The sequence below is a fragment of the Hemibagrus wyckioides genome, linkage group LG09 (assembly GCF_019097595.1).
Source record: "Hemibagrus wyckioides isolate EC202008001 linkage group LG09, SWU_Hwy_1.0, whole genome shotgun sequence".
NCBI classification, from domain to species: Eukaryota; Metazoa; Chordata; class Actinopteri; order Siluriformes; family Bagridae; genus Hemibagrus; species Hemibagrus wyckioides.
The window spans coordinates 896,860-922,999 of NC_080718.1; the positions used below are offsets into that span (position 1 = coordinate 896,860).

Here is a 26,140-nt window from a genome sequence, read left to right on the forward strand (position 1 = left end):
TTTACATGGCATGTGATGCCTAATGTGATGTCACATTAATTGTGTTATAATTTATCACACAGTTTCACTGGTTAGACTTTCACTTCTTTATTTCTTTATTTTAATAAACAATTGTAAGTCTCTGTGTTTTAAACTCCAGCTGTTTTTAAATAGTCTACAGGGGTACAGATCATTCAGTAAAACCTTTGTTAAATTGCCTGCATATGTTACAAAGGCATACACACCATTTGATTTTTGACTCCTTATGCATCAGAAGCATCAACATATTTAAATGTACAGAAAAAGTTACAGAATTCAATTTTTGCCACACTGCAGTTTTGGAAACAGAAAACAATGTGATTCTACTTTCAGTATCTAATCAGTTCCTCCAGGATTTTGTGATTCTGAGATCACAGAAATGAAAACAAGATCAAGCAAATTCAATTCAGTTCAATTTATTTGTATAGCGCTTTTAACAATTCTCTCAAAGCAGCTTTACAAAAGTATAGAAACATAGAAAAAATGTTAAAATGAAAAAAAGTTACTATTATTTTAAGTTATGTTACTATTTATGTCTAAAATTTATCCCTAATGAGCAAGCCTGAGGTGACAGTGGTGAGGAAAAACTCCCTAAGATGATATGAGGAAGAAACCTTGAAAGGAACCAGGCTCAGAAGGGAAGCTCATCCTCATTTGGGTGATGATATTCAGAGGAGTTTGCCTTCTTTCAGTTTTGTCCGTGTTTCAATACCTGGCCCTTTAATTAAGCTACACAGAGATTGTCACAAATCATTGTTAAATCACATCTGTGATCATCCTTGTAATAATTTGATTGAAAATGATATGATATTGTATTGCTTAACTGTTATGAAACTGTATTTTCCTGTACTTTAGGATTCACCCTGCACTTCCTGATGAAATATTTATGATAAACACACATATGTATATACCACAATTTAAATCCAATGATCTAGAGATGTCCAGAATACCTCTAATCAGTTAAATATTATCACAAATAGATCTATTGGGTCCACAATATGTCTGGTGTATATGAAAGAGGCGACCAGTCACTTCTCTTAATCTGATAGCTAGTGTTTTTGATAATAACTTCATATCAGAGCACAAAGGTGACAAAGGTTGCCAGATTTTTATGTCTCTTAAGTCATCTTTCTTCAGTAAAGCATCCCACAGGCAATGACCCTCTGGTCAAGCTATCAATGAGTACTGCTAGCAAGTCATCTCCTAAAACTTCCCAGAATGTACTGTAAATACCATCTGCACTGAAAAAAATAACTCATTGGGTGAACTCAGTTGTGGGCAGGACTTCCATCCAATAAATATATATAGCTCCAACTATATATATATATATATATATATATATATATATATATATATATATATATATATATATATATATATATATATATATATATATATATAGGAACAGGTGGACAGGCCTAGAGAGGGAGCTGGCAGGTGATTCTGTGAAGCCTGCTTTATTGTGTGTATTTTTTTGTGCCACTCCTTTCCTATTGTTCTCGTTCCCACCATGTCACCTGTTCCCCATTAGTCTTAATGTTGTGCCCTATAAATAGGGATCCTTTTGTACCTGTCATTGTTCTATGTTTGTTGTTTGTAAGTCAAGTTTCTGTTCATGTTTTAGTTTCTGTTAGTGTTGTCATGTCTTCGTTATTAGGTTAGTTTCCCATTGTCTTGTGTTTATGTTAATAAAGCAGTGCCTTCTGAATCCTGCATATGGGTCTTCTCCATGGCGTGCTGATGCACGCAGCGTCCACGGAGGTCCGGGTTCACGCACGGGGCGGCAGAGACCGGACGCGACACTCATCCATGCACTGTAATTTAATTGAGTTAGTCCAACTAATTTTTATCAAATACAGCTACAATAATAACCAGTAAAACCTCAAAGGATCTATACAGTGCAGCTTACAAGTTTTAAATGTTAGAACACATCAACCTGAAAATCACTGACAAGGCTGATAACAATAACCCTCAATTCAGCATCATCAATACTTCAATACTCACACCACTATATTAACTTTTAGACTTGAAACCAGACTGCAAGGTTAACTCTTTTAAAAGGATTTAAGAGCAGTGCCCTGAAATAGTACTTCTGTAAAAGCTTCATAACTGGTGAAAAATGAATTCCCAGCTATTCCAAATCCCTGAGCCACAAAAAACAAAGGCTCTATGAAGATGGAGAGCTTTGCACTGCTTTACACACAGGGGATGCCAATGTGTGGTTTTGATATAACAAACACCAATGATGCAAAACAGCTTCTATTAAATTGTTTATCTTAATACTAACTAAAGAACAATTTAAACATCAATTATAAAACACATTCCTTATTCTAGATATACAGTAACTGTATATGTAATAAAAGCTGAACAACAAGGGTGTAGGAAACATTTGCGGGAATTAGGTTTACACCTGAGCAATTTAAAATCTAATAGGCTTACATCTTCTGTTACCACGCAGATAAGTGCAAATGAAAAAGAGCAATATTTTACTAACCTGAAAATCCTAAAATAAAAAAATAAAAATTACATCGAAGCTTCCATGTATGTCATGTATAACCAATATGGCAAAAGTAAAATTCCCTCTACTTTGCTTATTCGAGAGGTACGGCATTGTTTTCTTCCCCATAGTACAAACTAGGACAATTGCAGTTACTCATATACACTGAAAAACTGCTTTTGGTGTATTATCCTAGGGGCTAACAGAAACTGGTTGCATCGACCACTTTTGGGCTACAGAAAAGAAGAAGAAAAAAAATCTCACCCATCTGATAATAACTAATATGGATACCCATATTCATTTATATGTAACAAACTGTAAAATTTGACTTGTTACACAAAAAAATTCTGGCCATTCACAATCAAAGGGAATTACAGTTTTGTTCAAATCTGTTTATATCCATTTCAACTTAAGTGTTAAGTGTCATGTGATCAGGTGAAGGGTAGCGGGGAAAAAATGGATGCACCGGCTGACACTGGCATCAGCTCTATGGCAGCTTGAAAAGGGTGGAGGGTAGAGTCACACTTGAGGTGAAGGTGAAGGTTTTGGGTTGGAGGTGAAGCAGGCAAACTTGAGGTGAAGCCCATGGAATTCCACACTTAAACCCCATCAACCCTTAGTTCATCCAGGTAGTGCAAAGTCACTCCACTTCCCGTGGTTGTATATCCTTCCTTATAACTGTTAAACAGCTTGCAGTCATATGTAAAATATGTAAAAAAACACCCATAGTCTGCCTCTGTGAGCTTTGTGAATTCTTTGAAAATATCAGGACAAGAAAAACATCAATGAAGTCTCTGATGGTCATTGGTTGTTGACTGAGCCAAAGATGAAAATGGAAAAGCAAAACAAAAACAGCTCCAAAAGACCCGAAAATGAAGACTGGCAGTGTACAAACAACTTGATTTTCAGCTGCTGTATCTTTGTATTCAGCTTGTGCACATCCAAATTCATTATAACCTTCTGGAAAAACTCGAAGGTGTACTTGAGGTTTTTTGGAAAGCTTATGCTTATGGACATTGCCTATGTTGCTCAAGACTTGAATGCCTTCGATCACAATTCCCACATCCTCTGGCTCCTCAGCACCATCTCTTCGGATCGTGTAAATCCCCATGACTGTGTCTCTCTGCAACCTCAGTGGCGGAGGCCTGGACAACAACGCATACACACAACACTTGCGTTAAGGAGAATGATGAACACCAAAAACCATAAACTATACACTAAGAATGTGAAGTTGGCGTCACGAAGTGTTAAGTGCTGAAGGACATGGGCACCATCTTGTGAGATTTCCCCTGCCTTTCTATCGGTGAGTTGGAGTCTGTGTTCTGACTTTCTGTCATGATTCTGTAAAGAGTCACCACATACTGTCAGTGCTGCTGCCATAGGTCAGTAGAGGAGTGCTGTCTTACCTTTGTGAGCACTTGCACAGAGCCACTGAAAACCGATCAGGTATTTATTGTTATTACTTTTTCCAAATACTGTTGCTTACTATTGTGATTTAATTTCTCCAGGTAAGGTCCCTTTTCTACCTTCATATCTTCCCATCTCTATCAAATTTGAACAATTTCAACAACTTATAACCTTGACCTTCTGGCTCTCCCTTTTAGTTATGCTGTCATAGCTAGTCTTGCCGGAGTCCCTGCCTGCACTTTACACATAATTCTACTTTGTCTTTAAACATCACATGATCAGAAACTTAATATCTTTCTCTTTCTCTCTCTACCTTCTCTGTCGAGCTATACACCCCACTCCTGAGCTCCCAGTGTTTGCCAGTTTCCAGTGCGACCGCTGCCCTACCCCTGGTCGGAGTCTCGCCGCTTGATGGTGCCCACTGATGCTGTGGATGGATCTGTGTGGACCAGGAGACAGCCATGGACAGAGCCACTTGGGGACTTTCACACCATCACAGACATGCCATTACATCTGTCAGCCCGTGACAGCAAAGAACTAGTGTTTATAATGACCTTAGAAACTACACTGACCTAATAGTTCCTCATGGGTCATTGATTGCTGTTGTAGAAAGGACATTAATCAGCTACAGTTACATTATTTTCTGTTTAGTGTCACCCAAATGAGGATGGGTTCCCTTCTGAGCCTGGTTCCCCTCAAGGTTTCTTCCTTTCCATCCCAGGGAGTTTTTCCTTGCCACCGTTGCCACAGGCTTACTCATTAGGGATAAAATAAAATAGTCTAACTACAGAATTTAATAATTTATTCTTATTTCTAGTTAATTAGTTATTTTTTATTTTTTATTATTATTTTTCATTTTCCCCTCCCCTTTCTCTGTTTTCTTCTTTTGTAAAGCTGCTTTGAGACAATGTTCATTGTAAAAGGCGCTATACAAAATAAACTGAATTGAATTGAATTGAATTATAAAACCAAACAAAAGATATGCAGGTAACCTATTCTAACCGCTGTAGCAGGCACAGATAAAGAGACCACATAGATCACAAGATAGTGCCCGTGTCTCCCAACAGTTAACATGATATGACATCTTCACATTCTCTGTAAAACATTCTTAGATTATCAACTGCAGCTTAGAGATGCAGACTAGATCCTTAGCACATCAGGTGCCAGGGCAAATATTATGAAATATGCTAAATCACCTTCTTTTGCAGTTGCTAGGCAGACATGACCTATCCCATAGCTTGAAATATTTGGCCTAAAACATCTAGCCAAGGGTATGGATGGTGGTCATAGGATTTTCTCATTATAGTGTATGGAATCAGATAGCCCTCAATATTAATGAATATTCACACAATGATTCACAAATGTATATAATAGAAATTGACAACTTGTATAAGTATTTGTGATTTTTATTAAAAACATATTTACATGCTACGTTGTATATGTATTTATATATATAAGCTGTTGAAGTGCTTGTTATTTGTCAACTTCACTGCATTTGTGTGTGGGTGTTTTGAGACTCCCTGTCACTGCTCAGTTCAACTTAAGTGTGTGATTTAAGGCACAGGTTCCCTACCTGCAGGGTCCTAAACCTCACTAGAGGCTGCCAAAGTTTCAGAGGGGGTCACAAGGCCTTCTTAATTTTAAGGGATGTATGAAAACTAAAAATATACAGTCGGCCTATGTCCTGGTACTTTAGTCATTTCCATGAGAGGATTTCATGAAACTGTAATTTAAAAGAACAACAGCCAAGCATCAAGAAGAAGAACACACTGAATTTGTCAATAAAGCAACTTTTTAAGTATATATTATATATATTTAAAAAAGATTGTCTAAAAGCATCCTAAAAATCTCTAATGCAATACTGATAGAAAATGATAATTCATGTAAATCACTTATTTCTGGCGCTATGTGTTCACAATTAATCACACCTTTTAAACTACACTTATTTTACTGACTGAAAAGGAAGGAGGTAGGCTACAGATAAAGTGTGAATTTAAGGGCTGTGACACACCAAGTTGACGCCAAAGAATTACTGTCTCACATCGTCTTCATCTGGGTCAACAAGTGGTGCTTGATCACAGAGCAAAGACAACAGCTGACAGACATGTAGGGCTGGACGTTCAGTGCTTGTGTGAGAGAGGGGAAAAAGTGTAAGACCCGGGACTGCATTTGTACAAACCCGACAGCCCGATGGCTAGCTTGGTCTGTCTTGGACCTAAGAGGAGCATTATTTTATTTATATAAATATGTTATGTATTGTATGTATGTATGTTATGTACATATAAATATGTATTTTATTCATATAAATACATCAAAAATTGTATGTTTTTGATGAAAATTGCTAATACTTTTAAATACATATATAATATTGTGTACAAAAAAACTATTTTGTGGAGAGAATCATTTATATTTAAACCACAAAATACATTTACAGAATACAAATACAGAATTTTTCTTTGCGTATTTACTGATTTAGGACTCATGACTCATGTGATTCGATAATAACGTGTCATGGACGAAGTAACTGTGTTAGGCCGTATGGGAGGTATATTGTGATAAACTTACCAGATATTCCTTGTAAAAAAGAGTCTGGATCCTCATTGAGATAGATCACAAGGCTCCTCAGGATGCATTCCCTCCTGATGTCAATGCTGTCACACTAAAGCAGGGGCAACAATCAAGATAGAATTTAGCAGAAGTGGGTGCAATGGCAGAACAGGGAGGAGAGCAGGCTGTCTAAAGCCATTGGTTGTCTGGTTGGCGAGTTGGGTGAATGAAATGCAAATGCAATGAAGTGCTTTGGATAAAAACACCATATAAACAGGCCATTTACCATTTCTCAAATGTTTAAATGAGCAGCTAAGGACAAAAAAACCTTGCAATAACCACCTCAATACAGTGAAAGCATTTCCCATGGATTTTTACTTACAGGATCTTTGATATCCAGGACATCCTTGATCTTCTGCCCCTTCAGTCCTCCTTTCTTGTTGAAGATTGCTGTATTAGTTTGTCTGAGAAATGGTCCTGCTGTGACAGGAACTTCGATCGCGGTGGCTTGGTAGTGATCCACAAGAACTCTGCATTTATCTGAAAATTTTAAACAATAAACAATGGATTAGAATTACTATCATATAAGGATGCAGGATAACTAGAAAATTCAAATTGCAAGCCATTAAACACCATGAACAGTAATAAACATTACTTACTTCACTCTCAAGGAACAGGGCTGGCCATCTGTTTTTGAACTCTCCTATCTGAAGACTGAACAAGCACCTGAGCAGCCTGTGTGGACAGAAATGGCTGAATCCTTCTGATGTTGCACTGAAGAAACTGTCATGAGCGTGTGACATTAGTAACATGGGAGGAAAATGACAGCTGATTGTCCATGGTTACCCCAAGGTTGTGAGCAGTGGCCAAAGGGCAGGTCAGGGAGTTGTTCAGAGCCATTGCGAGATCCTGGGCTGGAGATAAAACATCTGGGATGACCAGCAGATCAGTGTTGATTTGAGAATGGCCAATGACGCTACACATTTCATTCCAAATGAAGCAGCAAGTTCACCTTACTTTTCCTGAATAGTCAATTTGTCTGCATTCTCAAACAATTATTAATTGCAGGTCCTGCTTCTCCAGAGCAAAAATACACATATTTGTAAATTTTGGATACAAATCACATGACCTTCAGCCATATGGCTCAGATATTCATTCAGAGAATGTTTACCTTGGGTTAACTCGTAAGTCCTTCAAATATACAAGGCACTCCATAAAACTAGAGCCTGTCTGAGACATAGATCAACAACCAGTCATTAAGAGGTATGGTCCAGCTAAAGTCCATCCATTACTCCTGATTATCCAACCAATCTCCTAACTCTCATGATGCTTCAGTGAGGCATTAAAGTGTTGAGTTCAGAGGATCCTCCCTTTAGTTCCACACATTAGACAGTGGACATTAAGGCCTAGAGTTGATCCCCAGAAAGCTACTCCAAGTTGTTTCTGTGTGTGTCAGTGTGTATAAAAAGTGAGAAATGACAGTTGGCAGTCACCGAGCTACGGTGAAGGAGCATCCAGATCATCTCCCCACACTGAAGCATCATGCAGTCTATAGTGTCTCTCTCCATTCTAGCCCTGCTGCTTGGCTTCTCGCAAGCTTTCTATCTCGACCAACCTGAGCATGTGGACATCACGTCAAGGATTCTCACCATCAACAACGGTCTGATAACTCCCTGATCTCACTACACCAGTATTATTACTGCTACACATTCGACAAATATGGGCCTAGAACCTGTCTTGTTCTAAGATTAGGATTTTTGTAATTATTTCTTTTGGGTACTGTTTCCTTGCTGGCACCAGTGACAGAAATTGTAAGACACCACCATTACTACTTATTGATTTTGCTGTCTTTATCCCTTTTTGTTCTCTGGTTGAAGGATCCAGTGAACTGTTGTTGGAGGGAGACATACTCTTGCCAAGAGGTAGGAATGCTCTGGTCTGCAGCGACAGCAGCTGCTTTTGGAAGAAGTCCTCAAATGGCCTAGTGGAGGTGCCTTACACGTTGAGCAGTGTTTTCTGTAAGTGAAAGACTTCCTCATTATGACACATCTCTGTTTATTACTTGTTAATGTATTGAACGTTTTCTTTACAGCTTTCTCTGACAGGACCGTAATAGCCAATGCCATGGCCTCCTTCCACAGCAAAACCTGCATTCGTTTCGTTCCCAGGACAAATCAAACTTCCTACCTTAGCATCGAGAGCAAAGATGGGTGAGAACCACTGAACCAATCCCTGTACCTGAAAATGGAATTTGGAGTTCTCTAATTTTGTTTAATGTACAGTGTCCTTAGTTTGACGTAAGTGACATGGTTGATTCCCCTCTTTTTTCTCTCAGATGTTTCTCTAATGTGGGCAGATCAGGTGGTGCTCAGGTGGTTTCTCTCAGCAGGTTGGGTTGTGTTTACTATGGCATTGTCGAGCATGAGCTGAACCATGCACTTGGTTTCTACCACGAGCATACTAGGAGTGACCGTGACAAGTACGTCAAAATCAACTGGGAAAACATCGACCCAACCACGCAGTCTAATTTCGAGCTGAAAAACACCAACAACCTCAACACTCCGTACGACTACTCCTCTGTAATGCACTATGGAAGAACAGCTTTCTCCATTAACGGGCTGGACACCATCACTCCCATTCCTGATCCGTCAGTGAATATTGGACAGAGAAAGGAACTGTCCGCCATCGACATCCTGAGGATCAACACCCTCTACAAGTGCTGAAATTGTTTAGAGGCTTCACTTGCTGCGCTAACAAAATATGAAATCATACAATAAAATGGCTACATGCATCTTTTTCTTGGTGTGTGCTTTAATAAAGTATTTCACTGAAACCCCATGAAACAGTTTTCATCATGCCAGGACCATGAATGTCCAGCAAGATTTATTGTTACTCCCTCCACCTCAGTATCACATACGTACTCGCATTTTATTGAATGTTGTTTTGTATAAATGAACCAGCACTTTGATATCTATGACTACATATAAATATAAAAACTATACATTTGACTTCAAAAAGCATATCCAGTGAGAGAATCCTAATACACCATGTCCTGTTCGTTTGGTATAATTGAACCAGCACTTAGACATGTATGACTACATACAAATATGAAAACTAAACCTTCAAGGATCATCAACAACATTAGACATGATTGCAGAAACAAATCCTGTGAGAAAATCCTAATATACTACATTAGTTCAGCCCTCTGTAGGTTGATCATTTTCATTTCCATCAAATGATGTGGCATCCTTTCATTTCTAACACATTACCCAGTCCATTTCAGTATAGATATCCAGCATGATATTTTCCCCATTGAGATCTGATGTGTTTTCAAAGTGTTCCTTTAATTTTTTTAAACAGTGTATTTACCAGTGGTGGACCGTCAGTTCCAGCAAGGTCTTCTCTGCTGGCCTAAACAGCAGTGATCTGAATCACTGACTTGCATTTTAATATATTTAATATATTTTTCCATGAATGTGTATTAAATTATTCCCAATAGTCTATTCTCTACATTTCATAGCTTTTCTCTCGGTTGCGCTGTTTCCAGTAGTGTATATTTATGATAAGAGTATGTATCTAATCATATTTCAGCCAGTGGCAGACATCATGTGTCACCAGAGTGAAAGAAATCTGCCTTAAGGCCTTCAGAATCAATGGTGCAGGCGCCCGTAGCTTAAAATAAGTGGCAATGAAATTGTTACATTAACCAATCAGATTTCGAGTTGTTGTCACTGGGGCCATCTAGCAGGCATATGATTACGTCAGCAATTTCCCGTCCTTTGATTGGATAATTGGAGTAGTCAGAGGCAGCGAACCGCCCATATACATTGTTTCTATATTCTCTGCGTCTCATTTCGGATCCTTGGGAGATTGCAGTTTGCTGCATGTGTCATCAAGAATGTCTTTTTTGAGAAAAGTAACTGTAATAAAATTGACTATTCCTTGTGAGGTGTGAAATACTGTAGACTAATTTCTTTTTTACTTTGTTATTTAATGGTTGATTAGTATCTATTGCCGTGGCGTCCAGGGGTGATCCTAGTTTCATTTAAGGGGGGCTCAGCCCCCAATGAGGGTATAATAGTAAAATAAATAAATAAATAAATAAAGGTTTGACTAACAGGGTAGGATGGTAAACTTATTGCAGCATTCCACTGTATTGCATAGATGTGTATAACGTACTGAACAAGCCAAATACTAGTCTTCCTGATCACACACACACACACACACACACACACTTGTCCTCTGATCCTCGCTCTGCGGATTGAAAGACGGGGAGGAGCCGAAATCTGCCGCAGTTTTCATATGAAACTTAAAGCGGACTGAGGCGATCACGAATTTGTGTACAGTTTATGGACAATCGCTGAGGGCTGAGAAGAAAATGGCCTAGCGATGCTCATGGTGGCGTCATAATGATGGTAGAGATGAGGATTAATTCAGGAAGGACACCAGTGAAGGCCTAGGTGTGAAATGCACGGTCCGCCACTGAGTTTACATACTGTATAGTCCACAAGATACAAATAAACTATTCAAAGAAGCGAATACGCACGCGCACGTGACGTCTAAAATGCACAGATTCACCCGGCTCGAGACACCATGTGGGAATACCTGAGATGCGGATTGGGGTCACGAAGATGATGATGATGATGATGATTATTATTATTATTATTATTTTATGTTTGTTATCGTTATTAATTATTATAATAATAATGTAATTACTATTATTGTATTGTTCTTATTGTTGATACATACACTTTATTACACTTATTTACTTACACTCATATATCAATATATACTTACTTAGATCGTTCCTTATAGACCGTTGTTGCTCTAACTGTGTGAAGAGCTTTGTAAATATGAACACAGTACTCATAAATGCATGTCACTAACTGTCAGAGAAATTGTAAAACAAATCCAACAATCCCTTTGCGCCACCTGCTGGAGAATCGATGAAATGACATCAAGTAATCTGGGGCAATTTTTGTAAACGTTTTCTGTTATCAAGTTATAACAAGTATAATTCATTACAATTCTATTCATTCATACAATTTCAGTTATTTATCTTGTTTAGTTTATAATAATAATAATAATAATAATAATAATAATAATAATAAACTGTAATCTGATTAAAAAAATAAAGAAAATATCAAGATAAAGTATCTTGTGTTATTGCACAATTCTCATATGATATAGTAGAAATCCCAAAATATATTGTCCAGTTTGTGGAAGGGGCTACTGGGAGCAGTGCTGGTTGTACAGTCTCACAGCAGCAGGGAGGAAAGACCTACAGTACCACTCTCTCAAACACTTGGGGTGAAGTAGCCTACCACTACAGGAGCTGCCCAGAGTCATCAGAGTCTTCCAGAACCTGACCATCATCCTCCTTTCTCCCTCCATCTGCACTGGGTCGAGACTGCATCCTATGAAAGAGCTATTTTTATGATTTTTTCCAGTCTCTTCCTGTCTGCAGCAGAGATGCCACTGCCCCAGCTGAAAAAGCAAGATGCAAGATGCTGATGTCATGGACGTTTTGATAGGTCAACTGACAACATTTGAGTTAATTGGAGGCACATCCGTGGATGTATTTTAAGGCTCACCTCAAACACTTCCTTGTGTGACCCCATGGGAAAATCAAAAGAAATCAGCCAAGATTTCATCCTTGGGTACAATTTCCAGATGCCTGAAAGTGCCACATTCATCTGTTCAACAATTATCCTCAAATATAAAACACCATGGGAATGTCCAGCCATCGTACAGTAGTTGCAGTACAAGTTTTAAATACTTTAAATACTTTTATGTTGCTGCTGCTCTACAGTAAGCTTACCTGTATATCTGTGCAGGAGTGAATACTATTAAGATCTTGAATGTGAACTTTGGGTGTGCTGATTCTGTAACCTGTTCAAGTGGAATCCCCAACAGTTTCACCCAGAACACCAACTGCTACGCTCCAAACACACTCTCAACTGTCTCCTCACTGTAAGCTTTTAGTTTGTTCTTTAAGCTTTTTTTACTTAGTAGGTTAACTTGTAGTCCAGCTCTTAAAGTGGCCATGTTAACATTGTTTTTGTCATTTACAGGTGCAATGGACTGAAGAGTTGCACTGTCGAAGCTTCCTCCACCGTCTTTACAGATCCTTGTAACACTACTGCTACATACCTCACAGTGTCCTACACATGCACCGCTGGGCATCTGGTCTTTTTCTTTTTCTTCTTCTTTTTTCTTACCTCTTTTCAGAAATATTGGGTAAACTGGAAAGAAATAAAGTTCTTATGAACTCATGAATGAAATATATTTTTTATTCTTATTATAAATTTTTTAAAAATCTGTCATCTGAATTACTTCAGTTTACTTCAGTTCAGTGTACATACAGTACACGCAGTATGAAAGGTATTTTAAGTGCAGCAACATAATTAATTTCTTTCCTGTTCTTTTTATTGCTATTGACAGAATACCTTGAAGGATTTGAGATTTCAGTGTAAAAAGGAATCAAACCCTGTTAGCTTGATGAGTTTTGGTGTTGGTGTGCTTTATATTTGCATGTTATCAACATGATCAACTGCTGAAATACCCCCCCCCCCCCGCCCCAAATTGTTTATTTGCTTTTACATGCAATGAGTATGATAATATAATATATAAAAATTCAAAAATAACAAATGAGTTTCACAAAATTTAACAAAATTTATAATAATAATATAAATCAATATATATATTTTGATAAAAGGAAGTATAAAGTTTAAAAGGTTTATCTGGTGGCCGGTGCAACAGAGGGACGACCTGAAAGAGAAAAGCAGAGTCATATTACCCTATTACTGTCACAGATACACGCTGTGTGTTCAGAATTATTGTGTAGCTATTCAGTTATATATCACAGTAATTCTCAAACAGTTTATCATAGTTTGTATAACCATTGCACTTATTGATATTTTTCATTTTATTATTGCATTAAATTTCTTGTATTACAAGGTCAGCTGTGACTCACGATGTGAATGGACCCTCTGCAAGAATCTGTGAGGTCTTGTGTGTGGCTCAGTTGGACCACTGCTTCCTGTACACTCAGTCTGGGTGAGGGAAGCCTTGCGCTGCTTATTGTTGTTAGCCAGCGTCACATACAGTGGCTTCCTGCCCATCATCCTTCCATTCATCTCCTTAATGGCTTTTTCTGCTTCATTTGGAGAGGAGAAGCTCACAAATCCAAAACCTCGGGAGCAGCCATTCTCCACAGTCACCTGTAGGGGTCAGCAAGGAAATACAGCAAGCACAAAAGTTAATATTACACACACCTACTGTATGTGGCTAATCTTGAGGAAAAACTAGCACTGTCATTACATCAAAACATAATGAAAATAGCTATATTATGTTAGTATCAGGGTTCTGGTATTGCACATTCAATATGAATCTCTTCAGTGTTAATAGTAATTTGAGGTAGCAACCATTCGAAAAAAACACCCAACTACACATTCATCTCCTTGTGCTGCAAGTGCACACTGGTTTTGACATAATAGAGCAGGTAAGGAGAAGTAAACAAAAAAAAGAAATAAAATGTAGGGTTTAGTAATTTTAGGTGACCTTTGCACTGATGACTGTTCCATATGGCAGGAACGCTTCATGCAGGCGCCTGTCGTCCACACTGTAGTCCAGATGTTTTATAAACACCTTACTCTTCTACAGAACAGAGAGCAAAATCAACATCCAGCGTTTGATTTAGTATTTTATAGTAATCCATCACTCAGTATTAAGACAATCATTAAGCTAAAAATGTGTGACCAAAACATGGGAAAAATCATTAAAGTCCTGTAATATAATCAGAAAAATACCTGTGCATCCTGGGACTGCAGTGTGGTTTGCGCTCTGCATATGTTCCTGTCCTGTTGGTTGGTTCTCCTCAATTCTGGAGATGCATCTGTAGCCACAACCAAACATTTCACTTTATCATCCAATCAGTATTATGATTGGGACCTATTGAGGCCTTAACAATGTTGTAAACTTAACACAAATTGAGAAGTGTGACTTACTCTGTGGCTGAATATTCTTTTGAGCCTGGTGTGGATTTGGACAGGGTTCTTTCAGGCTACTCTCTGCCCTCTCTCTGTGCCTTCCTCCATGTTCCTCCTTGCTCTGAACCACACTAACATACACTGGCCTGCTTCCCAATACCCTGCCGTTCATCTTCATGATGGCATTTCTGGCTTCATCAGGAGATGCAAAAATGACAAAGCCAGTGCCTTTGGGATGGCCATTCTCCATATTGACCTGCAGAGGAAACAGATTTAGAGATGCGAAAAGCAAAGAATGAGCATTACATGCACTATATGGTAACAATATAATAGATTTCCACATTCAGAAAATAAACCGGTTAAATAGTTCGCAATAAAAAACCCTCATCTTCTTGTGCTACAAGTGCACAGTGATTTTAACCTAAAAGAGGGAGTATGGGGAGGTGAAGGTAGTAATTGAAATTGACCTCTGCACTGATCACAGTTCCAAAGGGATGGAATTCCTCATGTAGTTGTCTGTCATCCACATTGCAGTCAAGGTTCCTCAACAGTAGTTTCACTGTCTGCAGAACAGGGCAGAGTCAACATCCAGATTGTTAATTAAGCCAATTTGTTAATTAAAAACAAAACATACAAAAAACAGAATAGCACAGCTTGAACAATAACTGATACAAATGCTATATGCTAAGTAGAGACACACAAACATGTCCTTATATGGAAATAAAGCTAGAAATAAAGCATGTCCTCTCAGGCCTTGATCTGCAGCCAGACTTTACTACAGTACCTTTTTATTCTTGCAGAGGCGTTCATTAGGGAGCTTTTTGTCACTAACAGGCAGCTGCTGGACTCTGGCCTGCTCCTCTGCCTTCTGCTCCTCTACCTTCTGCTCCTCTACCTTCTGCTCCTCTGCCTTCTGCTCCTCTACCTGGCTGATGATATCCATGCTCCAGGGATTCTGGTTTTAACAAAAAATGAGAGAGAATTAGAGGATGAAAGACACAACATCCTTATGTTATGTATGCCCGACATATTCACAAGCTTATTGTCTTACATAGAAAGAGAAAGGCTCTACATTCTCCATCTCATTGTCCTCAGCGTCCATGATTTCACCCCACGTGAGTTTTGCGGGAGCTGGAGATGTACACTGTGGTAGTTCAGACATGGACTCAGGATCCATAGTAGGCAGAAAGTTGGAAATTGCCTTAAAGAAACTTGGCTCTTGAGGCACATAAAGGTAATTTATGTAATCAACAAAACTACTAACATAGCATAGCATAGTGGTTACAAAGAACTCCCCAAAAACCCTGAATAGCACAGCTGAACAAAAACTGTTAGAAATGCTATATGCTATATAGAGACACAAACTTGTCTTTATATGGAAATAAAGCATGTCCTCTTAAGCCTTGATCTGCAGACAGACTTTACTGCAGTACCTTGTTATTCTTGCTGAGGCGTTCATTAAGGAGCTTTGTGTTTCTAACAGGCGGCTGCTGGACTTTGGCCTGCTCTTCTGCCTTCTGCTCCTCTATGTCCTTCTCTACCTTCTGCTCCTCTACCTGGTTGATGTAATCCATGCTCCAGGGATTCTGGTTTAAACAGAAAAAAGAGAGAGAATTAGAGGATGAAAGACACAACATCCTTATGTTATGTATGCCCAACATATTCACAAGTCTTACATAGAAACAGAAAGGCTCTACATTCTCCATCTCATTGTCCTCGGAGTCCATGATTTCACCCCATGTGAGTTTCACAGGAGCTGGAGATGGACACCGTGGTAGTTCAGACATGGACTCAGGCTCCATAGTAGGCAGCAAGTTGGAAATGGCCTCTGATTGGAACTGAATAAAGAAAAAGTTAGAGAAAGAGTTAGCTTTAACGGCACTCGCCTCTTGAGGCACATAAAGCTAATTTATATAATCAGCAAAACTATTAATTAACATAGCATAGCATATTTCTTTACAACTTACCGTTGTACCAAGTCTGAATAATAAAAGCAAGGAAACTGCTGGCTCTATCTGAAATAAACTTTCTCGCGGTGCGATGTGAACTGCTGCTTGCTTTTCCTAACTTGCCGATGCTCTGGACTGTGGCTGACCAACACTACGTCATGTTCTGATTCTTTGTATGATGCGTTGTGTTCCGTCATTGCCATAGCAATGCTGTTCTCTCCACTACCCACCCTTCACCTGACCCCCCCCCTCCCGCGCGGGTCATCAGGAGGTCATTATCAGTGATGGGCAGTAACGAAGTAAATGTAATTCGTTACTGTACTTAAGTGTCTTTTTCCAGTATCTGTACTTTACTAAAATATAACATTTCTTTGAGACTTCTTACTTTCACTCCACTAGATTTTGAAGTAAAATATCGTACTTTTTATTCCACTACATTATCCCACATCTCTCGTTACTTGTATTAGAAAAAAATAAATAAAAAGCAGTTGTCCAATCACAGCACAGCAAACCGAGCTACAGCGCGCGCAGTGTTTTTGAACCTAGGTATCTTTCCGGTTTCATTAAATGCAGCGAGTGTTAACGGTTCGGTAGAAAAACCCTGACCCCATCCCGCTACCTGCACACACATGACCCATGACCTGACCTGCAGGATTTGTTTTAAGATGTAGAACAGAAGAAAGACTCTTTCATATTCAGATACCTGCTCTGTCTCACTAACATCATCTTTGTGAAAATGTAGAGGTGAGCACGTGCTGTAATCATCATAATGGTCATTTTCTTTAATATGAATCTAATGTTAGCTCTCAGTAATGAAGGATTTTCTAGTGTATGTGAACAAATCTGTCATTATCTTAATTATGTCGTGTATGGCTAGTTCCGCTTTAGTTATCTAAGTAAGCTAATCAGTAGCTCTTGAGCAGCAGCTTATATTAACCTTACTGATGTTATACAGCATCCCAATAACCCAATAACTCAACTTTTATTGTTGATATTTGACCAGTCACCAAGTAACATTTCTTTTTCATAGTTTTTTTATTATGTAAAGCAGAATTACTGCACAAATACTGTAATTGCCCATCACACACCAAAGCATTACTTACTAAATACTGAAATACTGACTTTGCTGAATTTGAACTTTTTTCCTCTGAATCTGTAGAGCAGCAAGTTTCTGTTAAAGTGAATCTGCTTAGATCCTCGCTGGTCATTTGTTTAAAACTGATTCCCCAGGACACAGTAGTGTCCAGCACACATTAGTTATTCTTTATGAGTTACCAAGTCAGACTGTCCAGCTGTAGTGCTTACTATTTCCTTCTGTTGTGATGTATATATTTTTATTTTTAAGCACTTTATTTAGGAAACAATTTACAAGCTATAGACCCTGTCTTTATATGTGTCCTTTTTCTTTTGTAGTGTCCATGCACAAATACCTGTGTCCTGTAAACACTGACACAAATACCTGTGTCCTGTAAACACTGACACAAATACCTGTGTCCTGTAAACACTGACACAAATACCTGTGCCCTGTAAACACTGACACAAATACCTGTGCCCTGTAAACACTGACACAAATACCTGTGCCCTGTAAACACTGACACAAATACCTGTGCCCTGTAAACACTGACACAAATACCTGTGTCCTGTAAACACTGACACAAATACCTGTGCCCTGTAAACACTGACACAAATACCTGTGTCCTGTAAACACTGACACAAATACCTGTGTCCTGTAAACACTGACACAAATACCTGTGTCCTGTAAACACTGACACAAATACCTGTGTCCTGTAAACACTGACACAAATACCTGTGTCCTGTAAACACTGACACAAATACCTGTGTCCTGTAAACACTGATACAAATACCTGTGCCCTGTAAACACTGACAGACACACACACATTTCAACAGCAAAGTGTTTTATCATGTTTTAATGGTTACTATTAAGTATACTGTTAAGTATAACATAAGTCTTAACAGGAAAACGATGAGGTAGCATCATGAGTAGTTTTGAACACCATTTCTGTTTTTGGTCTGATGAAGTAAGGTTTTAACAAGACAAGAAGGGTGCATTGTTTAGGTGTGTCTGTTAAGCATGAATAGTCTTTGTGTAGATAATGAATTAACAGTAACTTAGTATTGCAAGTCTTTGCTATCAACACACTGAATACGTTCAATTTTGTCTCCTTTCTTTAGAGAACATTGTGATCTGTGAGCAAGGCTACAGCACGCTGGATCATAGTAAGATCTCTGCTTCCTTATGGTTGGGCTGATGAGCATTTTACTTCTTTTGATGTTGCTATTGGGCTACAGCAATTTTACATGTGTCTCTGTGCAGGAGATGAATCTATTTGGATCAGAAATGCAATCTAAGGATGGGCTGTGGAATTAGAAGCAGATTTACTTATACTTGTTCACATTTTTTACTTCTATTTATAGTTGTAATGGAAAGAGGACATGCACTTTAGAAGTTTCAAACACCACCTTTACAGATCCTTGTGCTGAAACTGCTAAATACCTCACTGTCTCCTACATCTTGTGGTAGTAATTTTTGACTGGTTTAGAGTGTTCAAAGTGGTTTGGAGTGTTTAAAGTGTATTTGAATGGTTTAGAGTGTTTAAGGTGTATATGAATGCATTCTTGTTTGGATATGTATAAAACAATTAGAATCAGAGGACAGCATGATTGGGTTGTCAGGCACCACCTCAATTTATTGATCACCTCTATTTACAGGTTTAATAATGTAGGGTTTAACACAAACGTGCGGGATGAGGGGTTTGGGCAATGCTTGTTAACTCTGGGCTGAGATTACATAGCTGGTATGGAATGAGAAACAGTGAGGGTAACATCAGTTTGGTAGGCCTTTTCAGTGGTAGACGAAACTTGGAGCTGTGCCCAGGGTCATCGTGCCCCGCTATATGGCTGAGAGTACGTGAGAGAAAACGCAATTAAAACTGCAGGCTGGTGCAAATGTAAAGAAAAATAGAGCAATGAATTAAACTGAAGCAATCATAGATGGAGCAGAGGCCCCGAAACTCAACCATGCTGTCTTCAGAGGTCAGAGTGAACTGCTAAATGAAAAAAGCCAGAAAGTGCCACTGATAAGAGCACAGATGCCCATTATTTTTTATATGACTGATCTCAAACGTCCAATTATAATGGAATGTGAAAGAGTTAAAAATTAAAGATATAATGGTGTCCAAAAAGAACCCGATATTCCAAAAACGAAAATAGGTGGGACTTTCTCAGTGAAGAGGGTTTGGATTGAATATTATGAAAAGATAAGAGAAAAGAATAAAAAGGCTATGTTTTGTGATGATTATTTCAGAGGTTGTTGGGATGTTCATTCATGAGCAGCTCAGTTCTTGTAAGCAGCGCTGATTGCAAATAAAACCTTGTATCTGCATTCATCCAGTCTGCATGATTCGTCTTCTTTAGTTAGAGTCTTGCTTGACTGAGCTGTCGGGTCAATGTGGAGTTTGGAGTCAGATAATAGCGAAGTATTAATGGAGTAGTGTTAAGTAGTACATTATAGTATGGGACAAAAAATATGGGGTATGGGGTAAAAATATTTTCCACATTGTTTTGGTGACCCCGACGTGATAGAATATACGCGATTGGAACAAAGCACAACGGAGCCCCGGATCTGGGACCTGCAGTTGCAGCTGCCACCCACAGACCAGACACTTGGCCATCTAGGACAAAGGTAAGGCAGAAGCCTGTTTAATGGAAATTCTGCATTAGTTGTGTGTGGTCTGGGGAGGTGGAGGCGCCCGTTCCGAGGACGGATCAGCTCTGTTTTGTCTTGATAGAGTAATCGTAAGTTAAAGTTACATAAAATCATATGATAAAATTGCATGATTAATGCATGATAAAGACTGGATGGTGTCAGATGTGTGAATGAACTAAAAAACGTCCCTGCAGGGTTCAGTATGATCGAAAGTCCTGGTGGGTTCCAGGTGGTATGAAAGTTCTGTGAAAAAGACCTTGTTTGGAAGCAAACAGAGTGTTCAGTAGCAGAAATTAAATTCTGTGAACAAGAACACTGTCAATGGGAGAAAATCAAGAGTCAAGTAACAGGTGTAACAAGTAAAAATTCCTGGATCCCGGGTGATACAGTGAAAGGAATAAAGAGAAATACAGAGAAATAAAGAGAATAAAGAGAAATACAGAGAAATAAAGAGAAATACAGAGAAATAAAGGGAATAAAGAGAAATACAGAGAAGTAAGACGTAAAATTCCCGGGTCCAGGTGATAATGATGAAAGAGAAAAGAAACAAAGAGAAAAAGTGCTGAGTAGAAATTCCCGGGTCCAGGTGATAGTGAAGAGAGAAAAAATAAAGACAAAAAACAGAAGTAAAAAAAAAAAGGGGGCCCCGTTGTAAATAAGGTGTGTTTGTCTTTGTTGTTGTTGTTGTGGTGTATCTGAGAACTTCTGTGTGGCTTTGAATCTGGGTGATGGTATTGTATGGCTAGTTGTGTACACGCTTGACTTTGTTATTCTCGGATGCTGAGAAAATCACTGTGTAACGGTGAAGTGTGATCTGAATCTGGGGGTGATATTTTGCTGATTGTGCTGCATTTGAAATGAAGCTGGATTGAAGTAGTGATTGCACTGGTAATTCTTGCGTTGTGTAAATACATTGCGGGGTATGGAGTGTATACAGGTTGAATTTGAAACGTATATTTTGGAGATATATCGTAGAGGTAATGAAGAAAAGCTGAAGGTGTTATTGGAATGGTTCCGATTTAAAATGAAGTTAAATATTGTGTTGAAACGACCACTCACAGGTGGAAGGTAAAAGACGATAAATAGACGACGGTACTAGGGCATGAGCTTATGGCGACATGTTTATAGTGAACTCTGACAAGAAGCGGCTTTGCATTTACGCCCACCCTTATAAGAAATCATGCTCTGTCAGAGCTCATTGACCGCAGTGAAAGAAAACAATATTTTCTGAAAAGACCCTATTGTAGTGGCAAGAAGTGTCATTGTCAGGAGGCGGCAGAATGTGGCCCATAACTTCAAGAGGTCCCCGATACTCCGAGGTCTGGATCAGCGCCTGGCAGTTGGGACGGGATCGCAGGCTTAGGAGGAGCTTTATTGCAGGTGACCTTACAGTTGACCCACAAATATTAGTAAAAAAATAATTTGTGAGACCATTTATATCCCTATCTATAAGAGTTTAGTGCTATTCACATGAAAATACTTGAGGAAAAGCATTCAAAGCATCCTATTACTGCTATTGAGAGTGTGTGTGTGTGTGTGTGCCGAAGAGATTTCGCCGTGTAGGGGTGCGAGTGAACTGTGTGTGTGTGTGTGTGTGCATGCTTAAGGTCAATGCACGAGAGTGTGTGTGAGTGGGTGTGTGTGCAAATTCTTTGTGAATGAAAGAGAGAGAGAGAAAGTGAGAAAGAGAGAGAGAGAGAGAGAGAGAGTGGTTGGATAACAGGGATTTTCACTTTGAAGGATTAAGAGTGCATGGCATGAATGAGCTGTTCAGGAAAAAACTAAAAATATTGTATTTTTACCCCAAACAATACCCAGAACCACTTGTAATAAGTTTATCACAAAGGGAAAGGGTAGTTAAGAAGAATCCACCTAGAACTTGGTTCTGTATTTTATTAGGTCATTCAGTAACTTGTAGGAGGTGTGATCCAGACAAAACTACACTGCCTTTATTGAAACACTGAGATACCTTACTGGTGTCCTCTGCTGGATGTGTACTGTTATCTTTTTCAGATTGTATAAATTTGGACGGCCCTCCGAGAATTAGACACAGAGACCAGAGGTATGCACACACTTGGGATGAGTGAACATACAAAGATAGAGATGGTGTAGAGCAGGGCTGGGCAATTCATTTCTACAGCGGGCCACATAACAAGTATGAACTGTGTTGGACGGCCAAACCAACAATAACTTGAACTTAATTTTGCTCAATATTAATTTTCTTCCATTCTAAAAAGCAGTAAATTATATATTTTGATTAGCTGTTACTGGTAAACAGAAGAATAAGGATATTCTGTAAATATTTATGTAAATTTATGAATTATTGTGTAGGTCAAAGAGGAAAATAATCCTGTAAGAAGTAATAAACAGTTTAAAACAAAAACAATCGTTGCATCACTGTTTCATTTTATTTTTAACTTGTTAAAATAGGGGCATGTTCTTAAATGCATGTCCACCATACACTCCTTAATAAACTCTCAGTCAGAAAACGGTTTATTTTTCTAGTGATTTTCTGAGATATGACATAACTCGTCTTGACAGCTGCATCTCTGGGTGTGTGAAGTTTTGTAAAAAGTCCTTGTCGGGTTTGCAGCGTAGCTAGCATAGCCTCCGACTCCTTTGCGCGCTCTTCATCAGACAATTTCTGGTATTTCTCCTCGTGTTTGGTCACGTAGTGGTGATTCAGATTGTAATCTTTGAAACCTGTGTACCACACGGCTTTACCTTTGCTTTCTGTAAATAAATATTTTGCAGTCCATGTCTTGTTGAAAACGCGGCATTCAGAATCAACTTTTCTTTTTTAACGGGAACTGACATTTTTAGGGGTAGCTGACCAGCATTAACGTGCCAGCATCACCGGTTGCTGTTCAGACACGCACGCACATCCATACGTAAACAATAAAACTCCAGGCTTTTCAAAATACAAGAAACACAGTTGTATTGCGTGCACAGCATCAATACTTGTTCTTTAATGTTTATGACTGACTTAACGCCCAGGTCTGGTGTAGAGCGATGGCAGTCAGAAGATTTGATTAACAAATTGTGGGCTTTAACAAAGTCTGAAGGCTTGTATACTTTACAGAGAACTTTCCCCGACACAGATTGGTATGAAGAACTTAGAAAAGTTTGGAGGCCCAAATTATTGAGTCCAGTATTGTGTGAATTGGTTGAGGCCTCAGCCCCCAGCAAAGCCACTATTCTTTTGTTTGATTACATTGGGGACTCACACAGAGAAGATGATAAACCACTAGTGGAATTGTTTAATCCGAGACCAGATCAATATAATTAGTGTTCAGAATAAACAGCAGCTGTAACAGTAGAGCCCATGATCGTCCATTGGGAGAGAGGATTGGCAACATTAATATTAATTGATAAGATTAATATAATTGTAGAGAAGTTGAGGAAAAACCTAGTAAAACCCTGTATGACAGTTGATTCACTGTAAAAAATTCTACTGGTAACATAGTTGATAGAACTTTTGTGGACAATAAGAAAAAATGAAATGTAATATATTTATTTAAATGCAACTTTATAATATTAATTTTCGTAAGTATTTAGAATGTTGAACCAAATAAAATTTAAATGGTTCACTTTAATTGTATTTTCTTAGTATCCAGGCTCGCTAAACTGAAAAACAGGCACAGCAAAAACTGTTAATTTAGACACATTATGGTAACTTTAAGACAAATGAAACATAGGGTTCACTGAATGTTTATGTGGAAAATAGATATATTTATCGAGAATGGACATAGAATGTAGAATTGTTGAGTGATTTACAGACGTTTGGAGATTTTGGAATGGTTTGCATGATAAGGAAAAAGAGATAGATAGAGAGTGGACTAGCCGAGGGAAAAAAAAAGAAAAAAACCCACACCCCACTCACTATCTAGTGCACTTACTCTACTGGGAGCCATTTTGTAAAGCATCTTTGACATGAAATCTCACAATGCACTGCAGCTTGAACACATGACCCTGAGAGAGGATGAGAATGTGGTGAAATTCATTCATGAATACCAGAATAGATGGAGAGACAGAACACAGTGTCTCATGGATTCATTAGAAGAGAATGTTGTTCCTAAAGCTGAAGTCAGTATTATTTCTTTGCTGAATTAGAAATAAATTGAACCAGCCAGAGCAGACACAAATATCCCACTAATAAAGAAAAAGTTTGGCAGGGAAAACCTGTACCTTTTCAGCGTGGTTTAGAGCACAGTGTGTCTTGCTGTAAATTATTAAACATGAAAAAAGTTCACCTTGTAGCTCAACACTGCCATCTTATATCCATTAACACTGCAGGCCCAAGCCGGTATAAGGCCCAGAACTGAAGGTTTATTAGAAGCTGGAGTATTGATCCCAACACAAAATCAATGTAACACTCCAATATTTCCTGCCAGAATAACCTAATTCAGACAAGCGGCATCTCGTACATGATTTGCGTGTCATAATCCATATTGTTGAAGCAGAGGCACCAGTAGTTCCAGACTCACATATATTGCTTTCCAATATTCCAGGTGACACCAAATGGTACATAGTCATTGATTTATGTTCAGCATTTTTTAGTATTCCGTTACATCCAGATTCACAACATCTGTTTGCATTTTCTTATAATGGGCAACAGTACACCTACATCAGTCTTAAATCGAATAGTGGCAAGGGATCTAGCTTCTTTGGATATTGATAGTCTCCTGTTGACTTCTGTTGATGACATCTTAATTTGTAGTCCAACCGAAGAACAATGTCAAGCAGATTCATTAAAGGTCCTAAAATTATTGGTTGAAAATAGGCAAAAAGTACTTAAGGAAAAAATTGCAATTCTGTACTGCAACAGGTTAAATATCTGGGAAGAGTTTTGCATGACACCAGCCATAAGCTGTCTACTTCACATGTTAATGTTGTTCGGAAAGCTCCCAAACTGCAAACCGTTGGCCAAATGTTGTCATTCCTAGGAATGGTAGGCTACAGCCGACAATGGATAGTAGATTTTGCTCTAAAAGTGTCTCTGTCCATGCACTGATAAAAGCAGCAGATCAAATGAAAGCATCCTTGGCTTGGACAACAGAAGCAGTAGCAGCCTTAGAAAGATTAAATTAAATAAAATGGTAAGCCATTTTATTTGTATGTGTCAGAGAAACGTGGATTTGCTAATGCTGTTCTAACTCAACAACAGGGTCCAAGTAAACAGCCAGTTGCATACTTTAGCACGTCATTGGATAACATAGTGAAGGGCATGCCACCTTGTTATCATGGGCTAGCAGCAGCTGCATTTGCTCACCAGAAAGCTTCAAGTATTACAATATGTCAACTCACACACTGTATGCATTATTGACCAGTCCAACATTTGTAATCACTCATACACGGAAAACTGGTTATGATGTAATCTTCTCCAGAATTAACCATTCAGAGATGTCAGACCCCATTGGAAGGTGAACTACACGATTGTCAATTAACATCACTTACATGAAAGCGTGACAGGATTCAGAAAACCAGCCACTACCGCATTCTGAGTTCTGAGACGGCTCCTGTTTTAGGGGTCCAGACGGTAATTTGGCCCCACATGGGCACAGAGGGGGCTTTTAAGGGCAGACGGCACACCTGTCACACATGGTATGGCTATCACTGAGTTATTACATGCTATTACACTAGCAGCTAAACTTCTCATAGTCAAATGTCCGGCACACAAAACAGACGGCTCGTTCGTAACTAGTGGTAACACTGCAGCGGATGAGGCAGCCAAATTAGCAGCTTTAGGCCACAGCAACATTTTGCTAGTCATGGACTCTGAGGATGATACCGCCCCGAAAGCGGATTTGACCTCGTTAGTGGCGGCGCAAAATTTGGAGCGGTTAAAAATGCTGCTTATGTGTGCTATTACTTTTCATGCTGATAAGTATTATAGTTTTTATATGGATTTTTAAATGTATTTTTCACAGACTTCAGACTGCTAGTGTGTGTGTGTGTGTGTGTGTGTGTGTGTGTGTGTGTGTGTGACGTCAGCTAGAGTGAG

The 26,140-nt window shown here is 38.8% G+C and overlaps 2 protein-coding genes across 2 annotated transcripts; one reads left to right on the top strand and one right to left on the bottom strand.

Annotated features, from left to right (window-relative positions):
• Nucleotides 1–8,309: 8,309 nt before the first annotated feature.
• LOC131359526 (hatching enzyme 1.2-like) lies at nucleotides 8,310–9,237 on the top strand. The gene has a single exon (XM_058399466.1). It carries the CDS (start codon nucleotides 8,776–8,778, stop codon nucleotides 9,190–9,192), a length of 417 nt encoding a protein of 138 aa, XP_058255449.1. The 5' UTR covers nucleotides 8,310–8,775; the 3' UTR covers nucleotides 9,193–9,237.
• Nucleotides 9,238–13,119: 3,882 nt separating this feature from the next.
• On the bottom strand, nucleotides 13,120–16,595 carry LOC131359523 (polyadenylate-binding protein 1-A-like). Its single transcript, XM_058399463.1, has 11 exons — nucleotides 16,428–16,595; nucleotides 16,137–16,298; nucleotides 15,894–16,046; nucleotides 15,512–15,604; nucleotides 15,245–15,415; nucleotides 14,928–15,023; nucleotides 14,479–14,716; nucleotides 14,281–14,366; nucleotides 14,033–14,128; nucleotides 13,446–13,692; nucleotides 13,120–13,240 (listed from the first exon to the last, which is right to left on the bottom strand). Exons 2-11 carry the CDS (start codon nucleotides 16,260–16,262, stop codon nucleotides 13,209–13,211), a joined length of 1,338 nt encoding a protein of 445 aa, XP_058255446.1. The 5' UTR covers nucleotides 16,263–16,298; nucleotides 16,428–16,595; the 3' UTR covers nucleotides 13,120–13,208.
• Between the last annotated feature and the right edge of the window lie 9,545 nt (nucleotides 16,596–26,140).